Source organism: Labrus mixtus, chromosome 5 (assembly GCF_963584025.1).
Source record: "Labrus mixtus chromosome 5, fLabMix1.1, whole genome shotgun sequence".
NCBI lineage: Eukaryota > Metazoa > Chordata > Actinopteri > Labriformes > Labridae > Labrus > Labrus mixtus.
Genome location: NC_083616.1, coordinates 26553176 through 26570484, shown reverse-complemented (window position 1 = coordinate 26570484; position 17309 = coordinate 26553176). Strand labels below are relative to the sequence as shown.

Genomic DNA, 17309 nt, shown 5'->3' with positions numbered 1-17309 from the left:
CATTGTTCAAAAGTGAAGCCAAAAGAAAAATCAACACTGACATTAATCAGCATGATAAAAATAACTTATATGACAGAAATCACGTTAAAGAAAAATGTATTTGGATGTATTTTGATTTTCCCATGTCCATTTGTTAACATGGACCAGTTAGAGATTTTGACCTATACTGCAGCTTGTCAAGAGGGGGAGCTCCAAATGCTTTGACCATAGACTGTAAATAAAAGTGGACAAAAGTCTCAGTGGCATCAATTGGTTACTGGTCTTAAGCCACCTGACAAACCAGTACACCGCATCTGCACTTTTTTATGAATAGCTGTTATCCTTCAAAATAAAATCAAATAGGATGAGTTATAAAATAATTCACTCCTGTACAGTGTGTGCCTTTAAGACACGTTTTAACCAGGCTGTTAACGTGTTTATTTCAGCTTTAAAAACGGGCATTTTTTAATTTGCTTGGTTTTGGCTTTATGTTTGGGAAGCTGTCATGTCGTCCATATTCTTACAGTAGATAAGATTTAATTTGGGGGATTTTATGTCTTTATTTTAGAAATAGGACAGTGAATAGAGTCAGAAACAACATGCGGGTAAGATCCGCAGGTTGGATTTGAACTCTCTCGAGGAATAAAGCCTCTTTACATGGGGCGCATGCACTAACTGCTAGGTTACTCCCCATGGTCCATCTTTTTTTTTTTTTTTTTAAGATTTATTTTTGGGCTTTTTTTTACACCGTTAATGGATAGATAGGACAGTGGATAGAGTCGGACATCAGGCAGAGAGAGTGGTGAACGACATACCGGAAAGATGCCACAGGTGGGATGTGAACCCGGGCCGCCCGCTTGAGACTACAGCCTCCATAGATGGCACGCACTAACCATTGCGCCACCAGCTCCCCGCTCCATCGTTTTATACCGTCTATGAAAGACACCGTAGACACCATTAGACACCAAGTTAATGTCTTGTTGTTTTAAAGTTTGTGGGGGAAAAATGAATCTGAAATCTTGTGAATTTTGTCTCAGTCAAGCACGTGCAAACCAACGGGAGGGGGGACTTGGTTTCATGTTAATTGATCAGAATTGTGGCTACCACACAATCATACATGTACAGTGGGATCACCGCATTACACCATGCCACATGATGACTCATGTTTATCTACCCACAGGCCCTGAGCGGACTAACATGTGCTTATATAACAGCTGCTTCCTCTGGAGTTATTCAAGTCAAATCAATTGTGCTTTGTAAAGCACACTCATCAATGCTATCTATTGATTATTCAGTAAAGTGGAGGGCACTGTGGCTCAGTTATGTGTCTTTTTATGGGGCAGTCAAGTGTCCTCTTCACAGATATTGTATTATACATGAGCTCTGGGCTCTTCTTTGCCCCCAAGAGTCTATTGAAAGGGTCGTAAAAGGTTCAAAATAGCAACTGAATGTGCTACCCTTGACCCATGAGGTAACCGAGCACCATTATTAAAGGGTTAGTATGTAAGAATTATTGCCTTTGTGATTGCTTTAGAGGTATAGCTCCCAGATCGTAGCAAAAGTAGGTAACACGTGATGATGATTTGTCAACATTTATAGCTGTATGGTTCCAAAGATGGCAATGTCCTTCTGAGTCAAACGGTCAACCACTTTGTCCCCGGAAAAAATATTGCAAACAATTGGATAAATTGTCTTGAAATTTGACGCTGACATTCATGGTCCCCTTCTTAAGTGCCAATATGAGGTTCGTTTTGGATTTCTAAAACCACTCTTTGACAAACTGTGAGGAAATTTGATGGCAACTTCCAGTTTCTCCTTACGCTTCATTACGCTAATTAGTCTCTTTTACACATTAAACTTAGAAGCAAACATCTGTATCAGTGAATGTTAGAGGCACGGAAAATGTATAAACAATGAGAGGTTTTTCCACTGGGCGTCTCTACAAGTCTGGGTTTGCAGTGTTTCTCTTTTGCAGTTTTTTTTGCTTGTGTGTTTTGACTTTGCAGCATTCTGCATTTGGAGCTCATTTTCTGTATTTTGACTCTGCAGCATGTTTTTTATTTTATTTCCAGTGCCTTTCTGACATTGCATTCGTTTGCACTCTTGCATGTCTTGTGTCTTTGCATCGTTTCTGAATATGCAACATGTCTTTCCTAATGTCAGTCGTTTGTGCCTCTGCAGGCTGATTCCCCACCTCACAGCTGTGTAAATTATATGAAGCAAAGGCTGGAGCTACTTTGAGTGACAGCTGGTGCCTGACTGTCTTCTAGGACTCACCTCAGCTAATTCAGTGCTCTGGACTGGAGCTCTTGGGTTTTGGTCCTCTCATCCAAACATGGTGATTGCTGGCTCCAAATTGCAAAGGTGATGACAGACAAAATGCTGTCCACAAACCAACGGGTGATGTCACAGTGGTTTTGGTTACCTCTCAAATACAGTCTTTGAAGTAACCTCAGTCTCGTTCACAACATGGCAACCCCAAAACATTTTATTTTATTTGGCTTATAGCTGCAGGCTCTCTAAAGACATTGGTAACAATTTACAAAAGTCTTTATGACAGATGCTGGGGCTGATACAGACTTACTATACAGGGGTAGCATGAAATATGCGTACACCCAACATTAAGCTGCATACCCGATAATTCAAGCAGATTTTCTGACTCAGAAAAGTAACCCAACAGAGTCCCAACATATACATCTGCTCAGCTTATTTCTTTAAGGTGTTGGCCCAAAGCAGCAATTTACTCACAAAAGGAAATGCATTACATTGAAATGCAGAGAAACAGAGACTATAGTAGCCTGTTGCATCACAGCCCTAATTGTTGACATAAATCCCACCTCTGTTCAGGCAAATAGCCAATCACAGTTTAGGATTTTGGGTTGGCACAAGAGGTGGCTGATCAGATTATCAGGCTGTGCCAGGACACCACTGACCACCCCCCACCCCCCTTGGATCCGTCCCTGGACAGATGACTTATTAAAAAGTGGTTGTCATGCTGATAAGCGTTATCCCACTTTTCTTGGTCTTAACAGTGTTCATTTTGAGCTCACGATAGAGATGACTCCACCGCTCTAAATACTGAGTTATTAGTTTTGTCATGCACCGTTTGCCGGCTCTGTTAGGGCAGACTGCCCTGTTGTCCCCATCCACGTGCTCAATGGGGTGGAATATGTCTGCGTGAAGCCATGAGGCCATCTGGTGACGCGGAACAAGTGGCATTGCCAGAAAAATCAAAAACACGAACTTAATCCGGCCTCACGCGGTCGCCTCACATTCCAGATCATGCATAAAGAAACTGGTCTCTATCTGAATCTGTGACATATTTAGGGGCAACTGCTCCCTAACAACAACAGAACATGAACTAATTTGTTACCAGAGAGCTGCAGTAGTCAGGCAACTAACCGAAATCGGCCCACGTGAAGCATCATGCCATACGTACACATGAGCGCGCAGCCAGCCATGCGTAAATGTCCAATTTGACTGGACAGCGCTAAACAGATTTAAGACCCCCCCCCCCTCCCTGCTCCCATTTAATCTTCAGCCAGAGATTATTATGGTTATTCGTGGTGATTGATGGATGAAAAGGGAAGTCATTCAGTGCGGGGATGATGGATGACAGAGCAGGAGGATACAAAGAGCTCTGTGCGTCGAGACATCGCCGCTGAAGGATGATGTAGATACTGAAGAGAGAGGAGAGGAGGGCGGGGTTTTCCCTCCAAGATGAGGCAAACTAAAAAAGCAAACTGGCTTCTCTGAGCCGGCGCATGTACTGTAGAGTCACTAGACAAACACATAGAGCTGCACAGAGAGGGAGGGAGCAGAGAAGAGGATGGTGATGTGGTGTGAGGAGCGTCTCTTCATCTTATCTCACCTCCCCCTGTGAAGCTGCGGACCGTTACATCCTGTTTCTTTTAAGCCGCGGCTGCTGTTCGTGTGTTTGTTTTTCCACATTATTTGTCATTATCCACCAACGGAGCATCCATCATCTCCATCTGTAGCCATGTCGGACTCTGAGGATATGACGGAGTTCAACAGCATCGTGGAGCGGATCGAGCGGGGCGAGGTGAGTCTCATCCGGATGATTTACGGCTGTTTTGTGACAGCAGCTCTCTGTCTGTCTGTCATCATGAGTCGGACGACAGCAGCCGCACCAGGCCGGCCTGCAGGGCTGTCAGGGGACGGAGAGGGGGGGCTGGCAAACCCCGCGACCACTACCTGGTCTATTCTTCAATTATTTCATTTTCAGAGTGCCATTCATTAATGTCACATCATATGAGACTCCTATCCACGCGACTGTTCTTCTAACAGTATGACATAAGGTATTAATATGGAGCCTTCTGTTCTATTAATTGATGTTCTCACAGTTAGACTCACACCTATTCTACTGTCATCTATTGTACTCTAATTCTCCATCAAGATGCAGTACAGGTGTATGCCTCTGCTATTACAATCAAATTATTACCACACCTATAGAGTGGAAACTATTTTAAATATTTATATTTTTTGCATTATTATCTATACAGCCCCAATGATACATAATCCCTGGTGTAAGGATATTATTATGACAAATTCAACTTTACATCATCCCTGATGTATCATAATGTTTTCTATAATTTCCTTATGAATATAACCAAATGTATAAAGTTGTAATATATAAAAATATATCCTTTATTAATCTCAGAGGAGATATTTGGCTTTACACTGTTACTGAGAGTTATCACACATAGGCCCCAAAATACACACATGCACAAACTGTACGGACATGCATTGATGTAGAGATGTCAGAGTGAGGGGGCTGCACACAGAGGGGCGTCCTGAGCAGTTGTGGTTTCAGTCCCATACAGGACTTGGACCTGCAACCCTTTGGTTCACAACCCTAAACTGACTGAGCTTATATTGAAGTCTGTCTGTCTGTCTGCCTCTCTGTCTAAGATTGTAATGATAACTAATAGACCCTCTTCTAGAGCCTTTTCCATTCTTTTCTGATCTATTTCTGTAAAATATGTCAGGCATTTGCTTCTTCTTCTCCTATTGCAAACACTCAGCAGTTCAAACGCTTTCATATAATCTTGTATTTTATTCACCTCTGGTTTGAATTTGTCATAGCAGTATCCTTTACACGTTGTATTAAGTAGTGACATACTGCCATAATTCTACTCTGAGAATGTAGGACGGTCTGAGTGATTTCTCTTAACGGAGCCTTGAATAACCTACAGACTAACCCACACACTCTCTATTCAGCTCTATTATATTCTTCATCATTCTGTGTCAGGGCTTCCTGGCTTGAAGGCACAGGCCTGTATTCTATTCTTAGAAGAAGAAAAAAAAACGTGGACATAAAGAGTTTAATTAGAGTCTTCAGTTGCTGAGAGTGTTGGGAGTTAGTGCTGCAGGCAGCTCACAGACTCCTGTCAATATGTGGGACACTTGGCAGCAGCTGCGTGCAGAGACAGGGCACCGGGTTACTGAGGTGTGTGTGTGTGAGGGGGGGGTTGTTAACCATTTCACCCATTTCAGACAGACAGAGTGTGTTGAAACACATCTCTCCTGCTCACTCAATCCCTGACATTCATCCATGCATGCATGAGATGAGAGAGTGTGTGTGTGTGTGTTTCATGTGTCTTATTGAAACACAAAGCAGACTGTGCACACAAATTACACAGTGGCCAGCTAGTGTTGCTGAATTCAGTGATATTTTAAATTTTGATGAGTCCTGTCTTGCATAATAAGGGTACCTCGGTAGAATCAGAATGATCAGAGAGAATAAAAAAACATCAAAATGTCAACAACTACAAACACAAACACATATCAAAGTTTAAAAAGATTCTTCAGCATGAGAGACTGTGCAGACATTTTGTGTCTTTTTCAGAGTTGAGCCTCCCTAAAAGTGAACTCTAAATTTCTTAAAGCCGTGTGAAACAATAAGGATTGATATAGACCCTCTGTGTAAATGCACCGTATTGTAATTTGGTAGGCTATCATTCGTCCATCATAACGTTGTGTTTCAGCTTGTCCAGAATTCACTGGTAAAATGTAAGGGACCTTTTGCAATGAGATATGAAATAGACCGTTTACTTTGAATGTTATACACAATTCTCTGGAGCCATTTAAATGTTTTATCCTGCAGACAAGAAATCTCAATCAACCTGTTCAGATGCCCGTTGATCACATGGCCTCACCCGTAGATATTGTAATCAAAACGTATTCATCCGGAGAAGAGCATGCACTATATTGATAGAAGTGTAGACATAGATGAAACCTCTGTAACCTCCAGTGAGTGCTGTGGAGCCGCGAGGACCCTACACAAATTGCCTGTACTGTTGGCTGCCAAGAAATGCTGTTGGAGAAGTGAATGACTCGACAAAGTCCTTCAGATGGCTGCAGCGACTTTGATGACTGTGCACTCTTAGATTAAATCAAAGATTTTATAACCACTTTGCTCTGTGATGGTATAGAAGAGTATCAATGCTATGGTGTATTTTCTATAGACTTCTCCTAACCCCCTCTGTGAGCTGTTACATGGGGGCCTTTTGTTGTTTAAATTAAACTCTGTTGGATTGACCTGCTAGAGAGCCCCATAAAACGATCCGTACGACTATTTCAGCAAGCGATTAGCAGATCATAAATCTACTGAAATAAAAGGAGGGACACTGACTTTAGCAGAGACTGTCAAGTTAACAGAAGTTATAGCCTCTTTTATAGAAGCCTATGTGAGGGATGAATTCATGAACAAACACTGAGTTCAGAAACTCAGGAAACCTCTGTAGCTTATTCTAAATAAATGCAAAGAAAGGCTTTTTAACTTAAGATTTTCAGCAATAATGAAAGGCACAACTAGACACAAATAACAAGGCACAACTCTTCAATCACCAAAGTCCTTAGCAGACTTAAACACCTAATGGACTATAAGTCAACCACAGTGCAGCCCCCTGCACTTCCTGCATCATAAAACACAAACTGCACACACCGTGTTTTTGCAGCTAAAAGCACAATAATGGCCTTTCATGTGCTAACACGGCTATCTGAAGAAACAACACACTTTTGGCCTTCCCAGCATACAAACACATTTTGTCCAGCATACATTTTTAAATTGAATTTTAGTTGTCTTTACCTCACAGTTGATTAAAACTTTGTATCAGGTCACTCAGGCTCCATGTTGTTGATAAGACGAGTCTATGATTTGGATTCAAGTTGTTAGCCAAGCTTTACTGACACGCTAAGTCTTAAAGAATTGGATGCTCAACACAAAACAAGTTAAAACTTTGATGTATCAAATTGTGTAAAGACAGTAAAAGTACCCAGAGGTGAATTCCTTTTGAATTTGATGATCCCCTCGGGACAGTAGTTTGTGGTTCACAATACAAAAGCTTCACAACAATTGAATCGGAGTCTAAGAAATTATATAAAAATATTTATGATCCTTAACAGATACACTATTATGACTTTGATGGTCTTCCAAGTTTTTCTCAGGAATCCCCTACATGTCAATGTTTCACTTATTCTGTGAAACATTGTGAACATTTAGTCATTGAATGAGAAAATGACTGTTATACATCTTCAATGTGAAGTGTAAAGACCAAAGCCTGATTTATATTCTGGGTCAAATACCCAGGTTCACGTATAGCCCTGTACCTATAAGTAGAAGCCTTTGTAATCACGCTTCTAAACGACGCAACTGCAAGCTCTGTGATTGGACCACTGGATAGAATCGTATTTCCTGCATTTACAACATTTCTGGCATCGCCGCCATTTTCAAAATTGTGCAGATGGAAAAATGCTACAAGCCAGTCCAATCAACTGCTGATCAATATTCATCAGCCCTAACTCAAACATAATATGATCAGTTTCAGTGTCTTACACAAACATGTGGATAATAAGGCCGGACCGAAAACTGGAGGAAGAACAAGCATAGAAATTGAACCGCCAACAAAGTCTCCAATGACAAGTGTGTTAGCGCTCACTCATTGTTAGCAATTTACAGACACACCTGACGAAGGCTATATAAGGAAATGGTGTTGGAATAAGCGTGTGCTATATTTCCTCTTAGCTATTTCAACAAAGTAGTTGTGTGATTTGTTTTAGCCTACCTATCTTCGTTCAGCTTCATTGTTTTATTATTATTTTTAACTTGTTGTAAAGTGTGTTTTTGTTAAATGAGAGCAATAAAAAAAAATCTATATTCATGAGTAGTATGAGTTTAGGCAACATATTGCCTCCTTTGATTCTGCTCTCAGCATGTAGCTCAAATCTCACTATTACATAAAAACAAATATAAAAACTAAAAATATAAAACCTAAAACTAAAACCTAAATGAATGCAAACATAAAAATAAATACAAATATAAATACTCACAAATACCGGTAGGCTATATATACAATATAAATAACTTTATTATATAATATAAATATGAGTACATATTTACATAAAATATATATAAGTAGGCTATATGAATTTAAATAAATATATAAATGCAATACAAATATAAATACTCATGATAAAGTTAACATATGGATCACTTTGGTTTAAATCGAGAAGATAATGGATTTAAAGTAGTGACTTGTGTGTCATAAATACAGATGAGTTGAGCTTTGACTGATTATTCAAATAAAGTTTACGAGGAGCACTTGAAGGCAGCAGCAGTTCCTATGGAGATTAACCCCCTCCTCTCTCTCTCTCTCTCTCTCTGTGTCTCTCTTTCCCTCTCTCTCTCTCTCTCTCTCTCTCTGTCTCTCTCTCTCTCTCTCTGTGTCTCTCTTTCCCTCTCTCTTTCTCTCTCTCTCTCTCTCTGTGTCTCTCTTTCCCTCTCTCTCTCTCTCTCTCTCTCTCTCTGTGTGTGTGTGTGTCTCTCTCTCTTTCTCTCTCTCTCTCTGTCTCTCTCTCTCTCTTTCTCTCTCTCTCTATCTGTGTCTCTCTCTCTCTGTCTCTGTCTCTCTTTCTCTCTCTCTCCCCCCCCTCCCCCTCTCTCTCTCTCTTTCTCTCTCTCTCTCTCTCTCTGTGTCTCTCTCTCTCTGTCTCTCTCTCTCTGTCTCTCTTTCTCTCTCTCTCCCCCCTCCCCCTCTCTCTCTCTCTGTGTCTCTCTCTCTCTTTCTCTCTCTCTCTCTCTCTCTGTCTCTCTCCCCCCCCCCCCCCTCTCTCTCTCCCCCCCTCTCTCTCCCTCCCTCGCCCCGCCCCCTCCCTCCCTGTGTGTCACTGCAGCAGTGAATAGGCTGTTGATTCACCACAGCTCAGCCTCCCTCAGCAGCGTCACTCTATTTAAATTCATTCAGTCGTCGCTGTCGGCATCTTGTATGCCTGCGCCGGAGAAGTTTTTTTTGTTTGTTTGTTTTTAGCCCGAACTACACACACATAGAAAGCGCCGGATAAGGTGTATTTTTTAATTTAAACTCTCACAAAGGCTCCAGGCTGATATTTCCTCCGTCATCATGTCTGCAGAAAAGCGGCGCAGCAGCACGACTGCGGTAAGTTTGGAGCAGATTTATGAAGCCGGGAGGAGGATAACAACGCTTTCCGACTCGTCATTGTCTGAGGCAGCCTGTAGCTTCTCCTCCATGTAAAAGAGAGCCGGACATTGTGAAAAGTTAGCCTGTGAACTCTCACCAGCGTGTGTGCCCATTCATTATTCATTGTAGCGTCACATTTCTTTATGCAACATTGTGTGTGTCGGAGTGTTTAAACTTCCTCTATCTTTCTGTGCGTTGTCTTATTTACACGCGTGGTGGCGTTTTGTCTTAAATCAATGTTTGCTCAAGCAGACTTTTATTGACATGTTTTATCACACCGGCTGAAATAAATGAACCAATCAGTCTCCAAATCATTAAGAGGACAGTGTTGGCTCTTGAGTTTCACGTTTTCCACGTTTTCCACGTCTGCAATGTTTAAACGTGAGCTCCTGACCATTTGTTTCACTACTGTTTGTCTATATTTAACCGGGCTTAATCCTGTCTTATGTAATGCATCAGCAACAGAGTAAAGACCCCGTCGCTGGCTGTTGTTGTTGTGACTTCATCGGTGCCTTGTTGAAGGTGTGATAACAGGCGACAGAATAAAAAACTACACTTGACACTTGTTCAATCCCCAAATTAATTCTGGTGCTGCTCGAGGTTTCTGCCCGTCTGCAAGTTTTACCTTGTAGCCTATAATGTTTGTTCTCTGTAAATAACACAACAAGGAGCACAGCCTATAGCCTGTCTTCCCTGTACAGCTGCCTAACGTTTAAGTTATTTATTGCAAAAGTGATTGATGCGTACTGCGGCTGCGCAATTGATTGCAATGTCGTCATTATCGATACATGAACATTTGCAGTAAACACACTGCAAAGGTATGAACTTATTTCATTAGATGAGGTGAGGTGAGGTAAACATCTCTCGATCAGCATGAGTGACTATATTTGACCTGTTGGATGGAGGCATGGGTATAATGACAATGCTTTTTCTTTGTTTTGAAGCTAAGCTAGCTGTCTGCTACCATCAGATTGTGTTTTTTTTTAAGGAGAAATATATATTGCAAACACTGGTATAGTTGAAACACAAAAGCAGATAGACAAACTACGAGTTATGGATAATATGCACATTTAAATTTTCTGTTTAATCCCTCTTCATTATAAATAAGAACAACATTATAATAATAAAAACATGGCACATTGCATGTTTTGATTACCTCCTTTGTCTACATTGCATGTTTTGTTAATTTCATAGATGCTTAATATGAACTTAATCAATGATAAAGGCTGCGTTTTTAACCTCAAGCAAAAGGTAAAATGTTGTTTTCACAGCTCAAAGTGCAGACAACAGTTCTACTTCAGCTGCATATTAGTTGTCCTAAGAATAGCTTATTGTTCCAGAAATCAAAGAAGGCTGTATCCTCCAAACACTGAAGGTGTCGTGCCTCTTTTAGACTGATCTGTGATGCTATTTCTGTCTTAGTGTTCACCCTTTTTTTTTCTTTGGATGAGTGTTGGAGGACAGACAGCAGATGTGGTGTTGTTTCATGCAGAAATCCTTAATCTAAAAGTTCAGTTGTACGTCTATAATGAAGCTTCTATCACCCATCAGGTCCCGATCAAGAACATCGAGAGGGAGCTGATCTGCCCGATCTGCAAGGAGCTCTTCACCCACCCGCTGATCCTGCCCTGCCAGCACAGTGTCTGCCACAAGTGTGTCAGGGAGCTGCTCATGCTGAACCATGAGGACTCTTTCGATGCCGGCTCAGAGTGCTCCCTACCCGGCAGCCCCAGGTCCAGGGTGCCCTCTCCCTCCATGGAGAGGTTAGACAGGCTCGTGAGATCAGGTGGGTCTCGGGGTAAGGAGCAAAACTTACTCGGGTTTTATCTATATATTGAATACAAGTGTAAGCAGAAATTTCTCCAAGGTTAAAAGCGTTTCACAACAGTGTGTCGAGTCATTATCAGGAGCAGTGTTTCTCTTGTTGCTCTGCGTCATCCAGTGATGGATTATGCGAGCTGATGGTAGGCTAATGCTCAAGCGATCAATACACAGGAAAGTATCAAATGCATCTTAGGCTGTTTGCACTTCCAAAGAAGACAAAATGAGATCTGTATCCGACAAACCAACTTCCTGTTGCATTGTCCTCCTCCCTATTCCCGTAACTTCAAGTTTTAGTTCTGCTGTCATCATTCTGTCAGCATTCAATTTCAATGGCTTCACTGTGAGATTAACCTCAACAGAAAAGGATAAAAAGCTTTTTTATGTGGTTACAAAAAAAGAAACTTAAGGGCATATTCAATTACCTAAAGAGCAGAGCCATTGTAAAAATGATTAACCAGACCTTTTAGCAAACGCAAATAAGAATGGAAAACTATGGGATAGTGGGCCAAGCATTGTCCTGCTATATCATGGTTTGAATGTGGTGCAGACACCGCCCTCCTCCTGCTCTTGTCCTAGATAAACACAGACCAAACATTAAAATGATTTAATAATTTCACCGCTCAGCCATTACATTGTCAGTCATCACTTCTACCCCTGATCCTGTCTGCTTTTACTTTCCTCTTTAAACAGTCAGCAAAGAAACTTGACAAGCTGTAGTTTATTTTTTTATCTACCTGCAGAGAAAAGAAATGTTGACAAGCTCTCTCAAGCCCTAATTGTCTTCACTGTCTGCGTCTAAGGGCCCAGGGCCATCAAACATCCCCTTCGATCATTAAGAGCTCATGTTTTCATTTGGGAAATGTTTCAGGAACTGAGAAGAGAGAAGCTATCGTTCTAACTCTTACCTTTAATCAGATATTTCATGTGCATGAGTGAACAAAGCTTCTTTAAGGAATTTCAAAATTCCTTAAGGGGGGATGTGTTGGAGGAGGGGTTGTCGTTACAGGCAGCTAAGTTAACTTGTCACAACATTTGTTCTTTTCTAACCACATGGCACGGCTGCAGCCAAGCCTGAGCGGGTCAATGTCTAAGCCATGAAACGGCACGGTGGGACACAAGGCTGCCTTTCTGCCCTCTGAGAGCTCTGGGCTGCGGGCCATTTCCAGAAAGACGTCTTCTCATTTGTACTCTTGTCAGCTCTTGTCCACAAAACAAGGGTTGTCTCTGACTTCCATACTTCTTACTGGTTCAAAGATGTTTTTATTTGTGTGGAAAGTTTGATCGTTACAGGAAAAGTTGCACTTCGTTGCTGCTGCAATGCAAACTTCACCCTGACTGATGGTCACATAAATATGAAACCATCTTGTCATTTTGCAAAACTTCATCACAAACTTTAAGCTAATGCTACGTCAGTTAATGGTTATGCTCTTTTAACTTACTGCAAAAGCTCGATAGTGAGACTATTTAAAATTTGGCAGAGTACAAAAAATATTAACTCTGGCATTTATATATTTCACACAAGAATATAAAGAAAACATAAAGGGGATATAAAAACACTTGTGTGGGTGTGGCACTAATCTGTAAATGGCTTCTATGGAAACCACACCCAGAGGATATACAAACGGTAAAACATACCGAACAAAACAGACAGAATATTTTAGAATTTGCATATAAAATTAGAGACATTTGGTACACCAAGATGAACAAAAGGCCAAGAGCTGTCGCCCTACTAAGGAATGATTGACTTAAGGATATTTATTGAACATAATACTTCTACTTTTGAGGTTTTTCATAGTTTAGAGTTGGTGCTACAGGTAACCACAGAGTCCCAAGTCTGTATGGAACACTTTTCTAAGTATATTGGAAAAGGGACGACATGACGTGTACTAAATAAAAACCAGTTTGGAAACCTAAACCACCTGATAGTTCAGTGTGTTAATGGGAATTAATACACAAAGAACATTTAAGGGGCTGCTCACAACTGAGAAAATGCAACTTAATATGGAGAGTGTTAAAAATAACTCCTCAGAGAGCCAAATCATTTTCTTTGAAGTTTAATCGGCAGAAGCTTTCAATTTGCAGGTTTTGCATCCAATAGTGGAAATATTGTTGAACTTGTTTGTGTGTTAATTGTTTTTCTTGTACACTATGTGAATGTTCTACTTCAAAGACTGTTTATGGTTTATTTGTGTTTGGATTTAGGACACAAGGGATGTAATGCAAATATGTTTAAATCAACATTTTCTAATGAATGGCCATGCAGTATGAAACTGAGCGGCATTTGTGTTGCCTGGTCTCCATTTAGCCTGACCAACGCTGTGAATCTAAAACAGCAGTAGCTATAAAGATCCCCAGAGTACAGTGAGGTGAACAGCTTTTTTTTTGGGAGCTATTCAGCCATTCATGGTTCAAAACCAGTGAGACTGGGCTCTTGAACACAGCGTCCCTCATTCAGAGCCCCCCCCCTCCCCTCCTTCACTCCTGAATAAGTTCATTCTTCACTGGCAGGACTGCATCTGTTTACGCAGGAAATAATCAAATCCAGCTCTTGAATAAGAAAATCTGATGCATTTCTTAGAACCACACTGACAGCTCTGTCTCTTGAATATTGTGACTTGATCCCCCACTGTTAGTATTTTATATCTTAAAGTAATGTTCACTGTATTTTAGCAGGGCCTTTGTCAAGAATTTGATTTTGTAAAACGTGAACTTTTCACATGTTTTGTTCTTGTGAAATTCCCCCGAGGGTTATTCAATGAGTCTGCTTCTGAGTTACGTGCATTTAGAAAGTACAAGTTCTTCTCATGTTAAGAATATTTAAGAGATCTTAAAGTATGCCATGGTTGAATTAACTCTGGCACACAGAGTTACTGAGTAATACCACGGACCAGGTCCAACGCTGGGACATCAGATCATTGGTAGCCATGGTGACGCAACCTGCCTGTTAGGAATGAATGAGGGATTAGTTGAAGGGAGGGAAAGAAAAGACTTAAGGCTATATTTATCATTGTGCAGCTTGGGCAAGCCTTTTCTGTGCCTGGACAGAGGAAGGCGGTTTATTAAAACTTCATCAGCATTGTTTCTCAACCTCATCGTACGTTAAGTTACTGGGGCTCTTTTGAGTTTGGTGCATTTTATGTTCTGCAGCTAACTCTTGAAAAGTGCACTTAAAGTTTGTGTAAGTGCTCCAAAAAGAGTTGTTTGAATATATTTTCCAACATTCATACATTTTTATGCTCTTAAGTCGGAACAAAATGTATACCGCTTTTATGTCTATATGCTAAATATGTAGCTATACCCAGGACAAGGTTAGCCTAGCTAAGATTAAAGAGTAATTCCCTCTGTTGCTCTGCCTACTTTTGTGTTCTTGTATTCCATCAATCCAGTTGTATACATGCTTTAAGATGGAGTCAGAAATAAAAAACAAAATGGCAGAGCATTAGCTTAAATTAATTAACTTGCTATCTTCAGGAAGACAGTTAGCTTATCTCAGTTAGCATAACAGCTGGGGAGCTACATCTATCTTGGCTCTGTCCATTAATACTGTACTATATACCTGTTTGTAAAGTGAAACATTAAAAAGAAAGCAGGATAAATATATTTTAAAACCGACTGACAGAGCTAGCATTAGCTTAAAAAAGCTGACTCACTATAGCGGATGAAATGAGCCATTGATGGGAACTTAAACGTTTCAGCTGGCAAAAGTCTGCATTTAAAAACAAGTAGCCTACTTCACATTTTTATGCTCTTAAGTCGGAACAAAATGTATACCGCTTTTATGTCTATATGCTAAATATGTAGCTATACCCAGGACAAGGTTAGCCTAGCTAAGATTAAAGAGTAATTCCCTCTGTTGCTCTGCCTACTTTTGTGTTCTTGTATTCCATCAATCCAGTTGTATACATGCTTTAAGATGGAGTCAGAAATAAAAAACAAAATGGCAGAGCATTAGCTTAAATTAATTAACTTGCTATCTTCAGGAAGACAGTTAGCTTATCTCAGTTAGCATAACAGCTGGGGAGCTACATCTATCTTGGCTCTGTCCATTAATACTGTACTATATACCTGTTTGTAAAGTGAAACATTAAAAAGAAAGCAGGATAAATATATTTTAAAACCGACTGACAGAGCTAGCATTAGCTTAAAAAAGCTGACTCACTATAGCGGATGAAATGAGCCATTGATGGGAACTTAAACGTTTCAGCTGGCAAAAGTCTGCATTTAAAAACAAGTAGCCTCTTTTTCTCTACCTCTCTTTTAAATGTTCCTAAATATAGCCTATGGTTTATTCTGGACAAAAATCCACAATGCTAATCGAGCTAAGCTTCACCTCCCCAATCTAGCTTTATATTTGCCTCAAATATATTAATGGCAGCTGTGTTAGTTGGTTAAATATTTCTCCAGCTGTCTTTTTAATGTTTCAAGATGAATCATTTAATAGTTGAGAATAGTGTTGAAGGCTTATTGTAGTAGGAGGATGTTTTAATAAATGGTCATAGCAAAGCTAGCTGTTAATCTCCAGCCGTAAAGCTAACTTGGATAAATAAACATACGCGGTCTCTGAATACATATATATACATATATATTGTAGAAATCATTTCAAAATTAAAACACAATCCTGAAGTGCATTAATCAAGAGTTAATTGTGCTCTTATAACTGTTTACATCTTTTGTATATTTTGAACATGCTGTATTTCACTCTGAACTGCATAACCAGTTTTTCTTTCAAATCCAAGTTTTCCTTCACTTTTCTTATGTTGGCTTCTTTTCTCCAAATGTCATGATGCCTTTTTTGTTTTAAATGATAACCTCACTTCACGTTATTGTTTCATTTTCCTGTTGGTCTCACTTCACTTCTCTGTTCCATGCTTGCAGCCACAGTGCGAAGGTCGTGTGGAAGTCGAGGTAGACGCGGGCTCCGTGTATTGAGTAGCTGTAGTAGTGAGTACAGTGTTACTAGAACCCCGTAAAAACCCTAGTTTGGTTCTACCTTTCTACAGCTGATGTACTTTAGCCCCTGTCAACATAACCATACTGACTCACAACACTGGTTAGGTACAAAAAATTATATTTCAGGAGAGTTCAGTTGCTTCATTTAGTGTTTTAGAGCACATTATTAGTTCCTTAGAAACCAAACAATATGTAGGAGTTTAAAAATCAAAATCATTTGCCCCTTTTAAAATGGCCACAGAGCCTAAAAATGATCTGATGTCTTAATCTAGATAAACAAGGAATTTGAAGGTGCTGAAGGCAATGTCAGTCCTTATCCGTGGTATTTAATTTTGTAAGTAGGTTAGGAGAATTAGAGAACGCAAAGGCTAAAAGGGAAAACCTTTAAGCAATGCTGAGTCAGCATAAAAGGAGGAGCGCCATGGAGTCAAATGGGTGCAGATGAGAATCATAGGGAGCCAGAGACAGGGATGTTTTTAGTGCTTGATCTGAGCCAACAAAAAAAGTATTGATGTTTTCTAGCAGTTTAGGTTGGACAAGAATGTATGTGTTTGTGTACACTAGCAAAGCTTTACATTCATTTCATGAAATGTGGCGGCAAGTAAAGCCTCTTAAATGAGCTGTATGTCTCTGTTCTTACAGAGGAAAACACACACACATACTGTACATAGACCGGGGAATAACATCAAATATGTTTGGGCTTGCTGAGATTCTTAACAGGCTTTAAGTGATTGATAACTGTGTGCCTGTAGGCTGTGCTGATTAGGCTTCACTCAACAATCATTAATGTTTAAGAAACAGTTTATCAGAGCACGGACCTGTTTCAGTCTAGCTTTAATCATTTTTGGCATGATGGATTGAGAAGTGTCAGATTGCCGGCCAAGTAAAACAAAACTGAATACTGGTTTTGTTGCTAAATCAATGCAGTCATTCAACATGCTCAGTGACTGTTCCTAAGAAAGCATTCCCCCCCCCTCTCAAGAAATACCTGGTTTACACCAAGCCCCTCTAAGAATAGATGCCAAAAAAGTAGTAGCCAGCTGGATGAAAATGGTG

General features: G+C 40.3%; 2 protein-coding genes across 8 annotated transcripts in view; both read left to right on the top strand.

Moving 5' to 3' along the window:
- pggt1b (protein geranylgeranyltransferase type I, beta subunit) overlaps positions 1 to 17309 on the top strand; it is a 265152-nt gene that overhangs the window by 25443 nt on the left and 222400 nt on the right. The gene's annotated exons all lie outside the window — the stretch shown is intronic.
- Positions 3584 to 17309, top strand: part of trim36 (tripartite motif containing 36) — a 37612-nt gene continuing 23886 nt past the window's right edge. The window contains exons 1-3 of one of the 7 annotated variants that reach the window (XM_061038826.1): positions 3584 to 4042; positions 11031 to 11265; positions 16179 to 16208. In XM_061038826.1, coding sequence (XP_060894809.1) covers positions 3980 to 4042; positions 11031 to 11265; positions 16179 to 16208 — 328 coding nt within the window. In that variant the 5' untranslated portion in view covers positions 3584 to 3979. Of the gene's footprint in view, positions 4043 to 9205; positions 9438 to 11030; positions 11278 to 16178; positions 16245 to 17309 lie in introns of those variants that run through there. The other 6 variants (XM_061038823.1, XM_061038825.1, XM_061038822.1 and 3 more) reach the window with 6 other exon arrangements.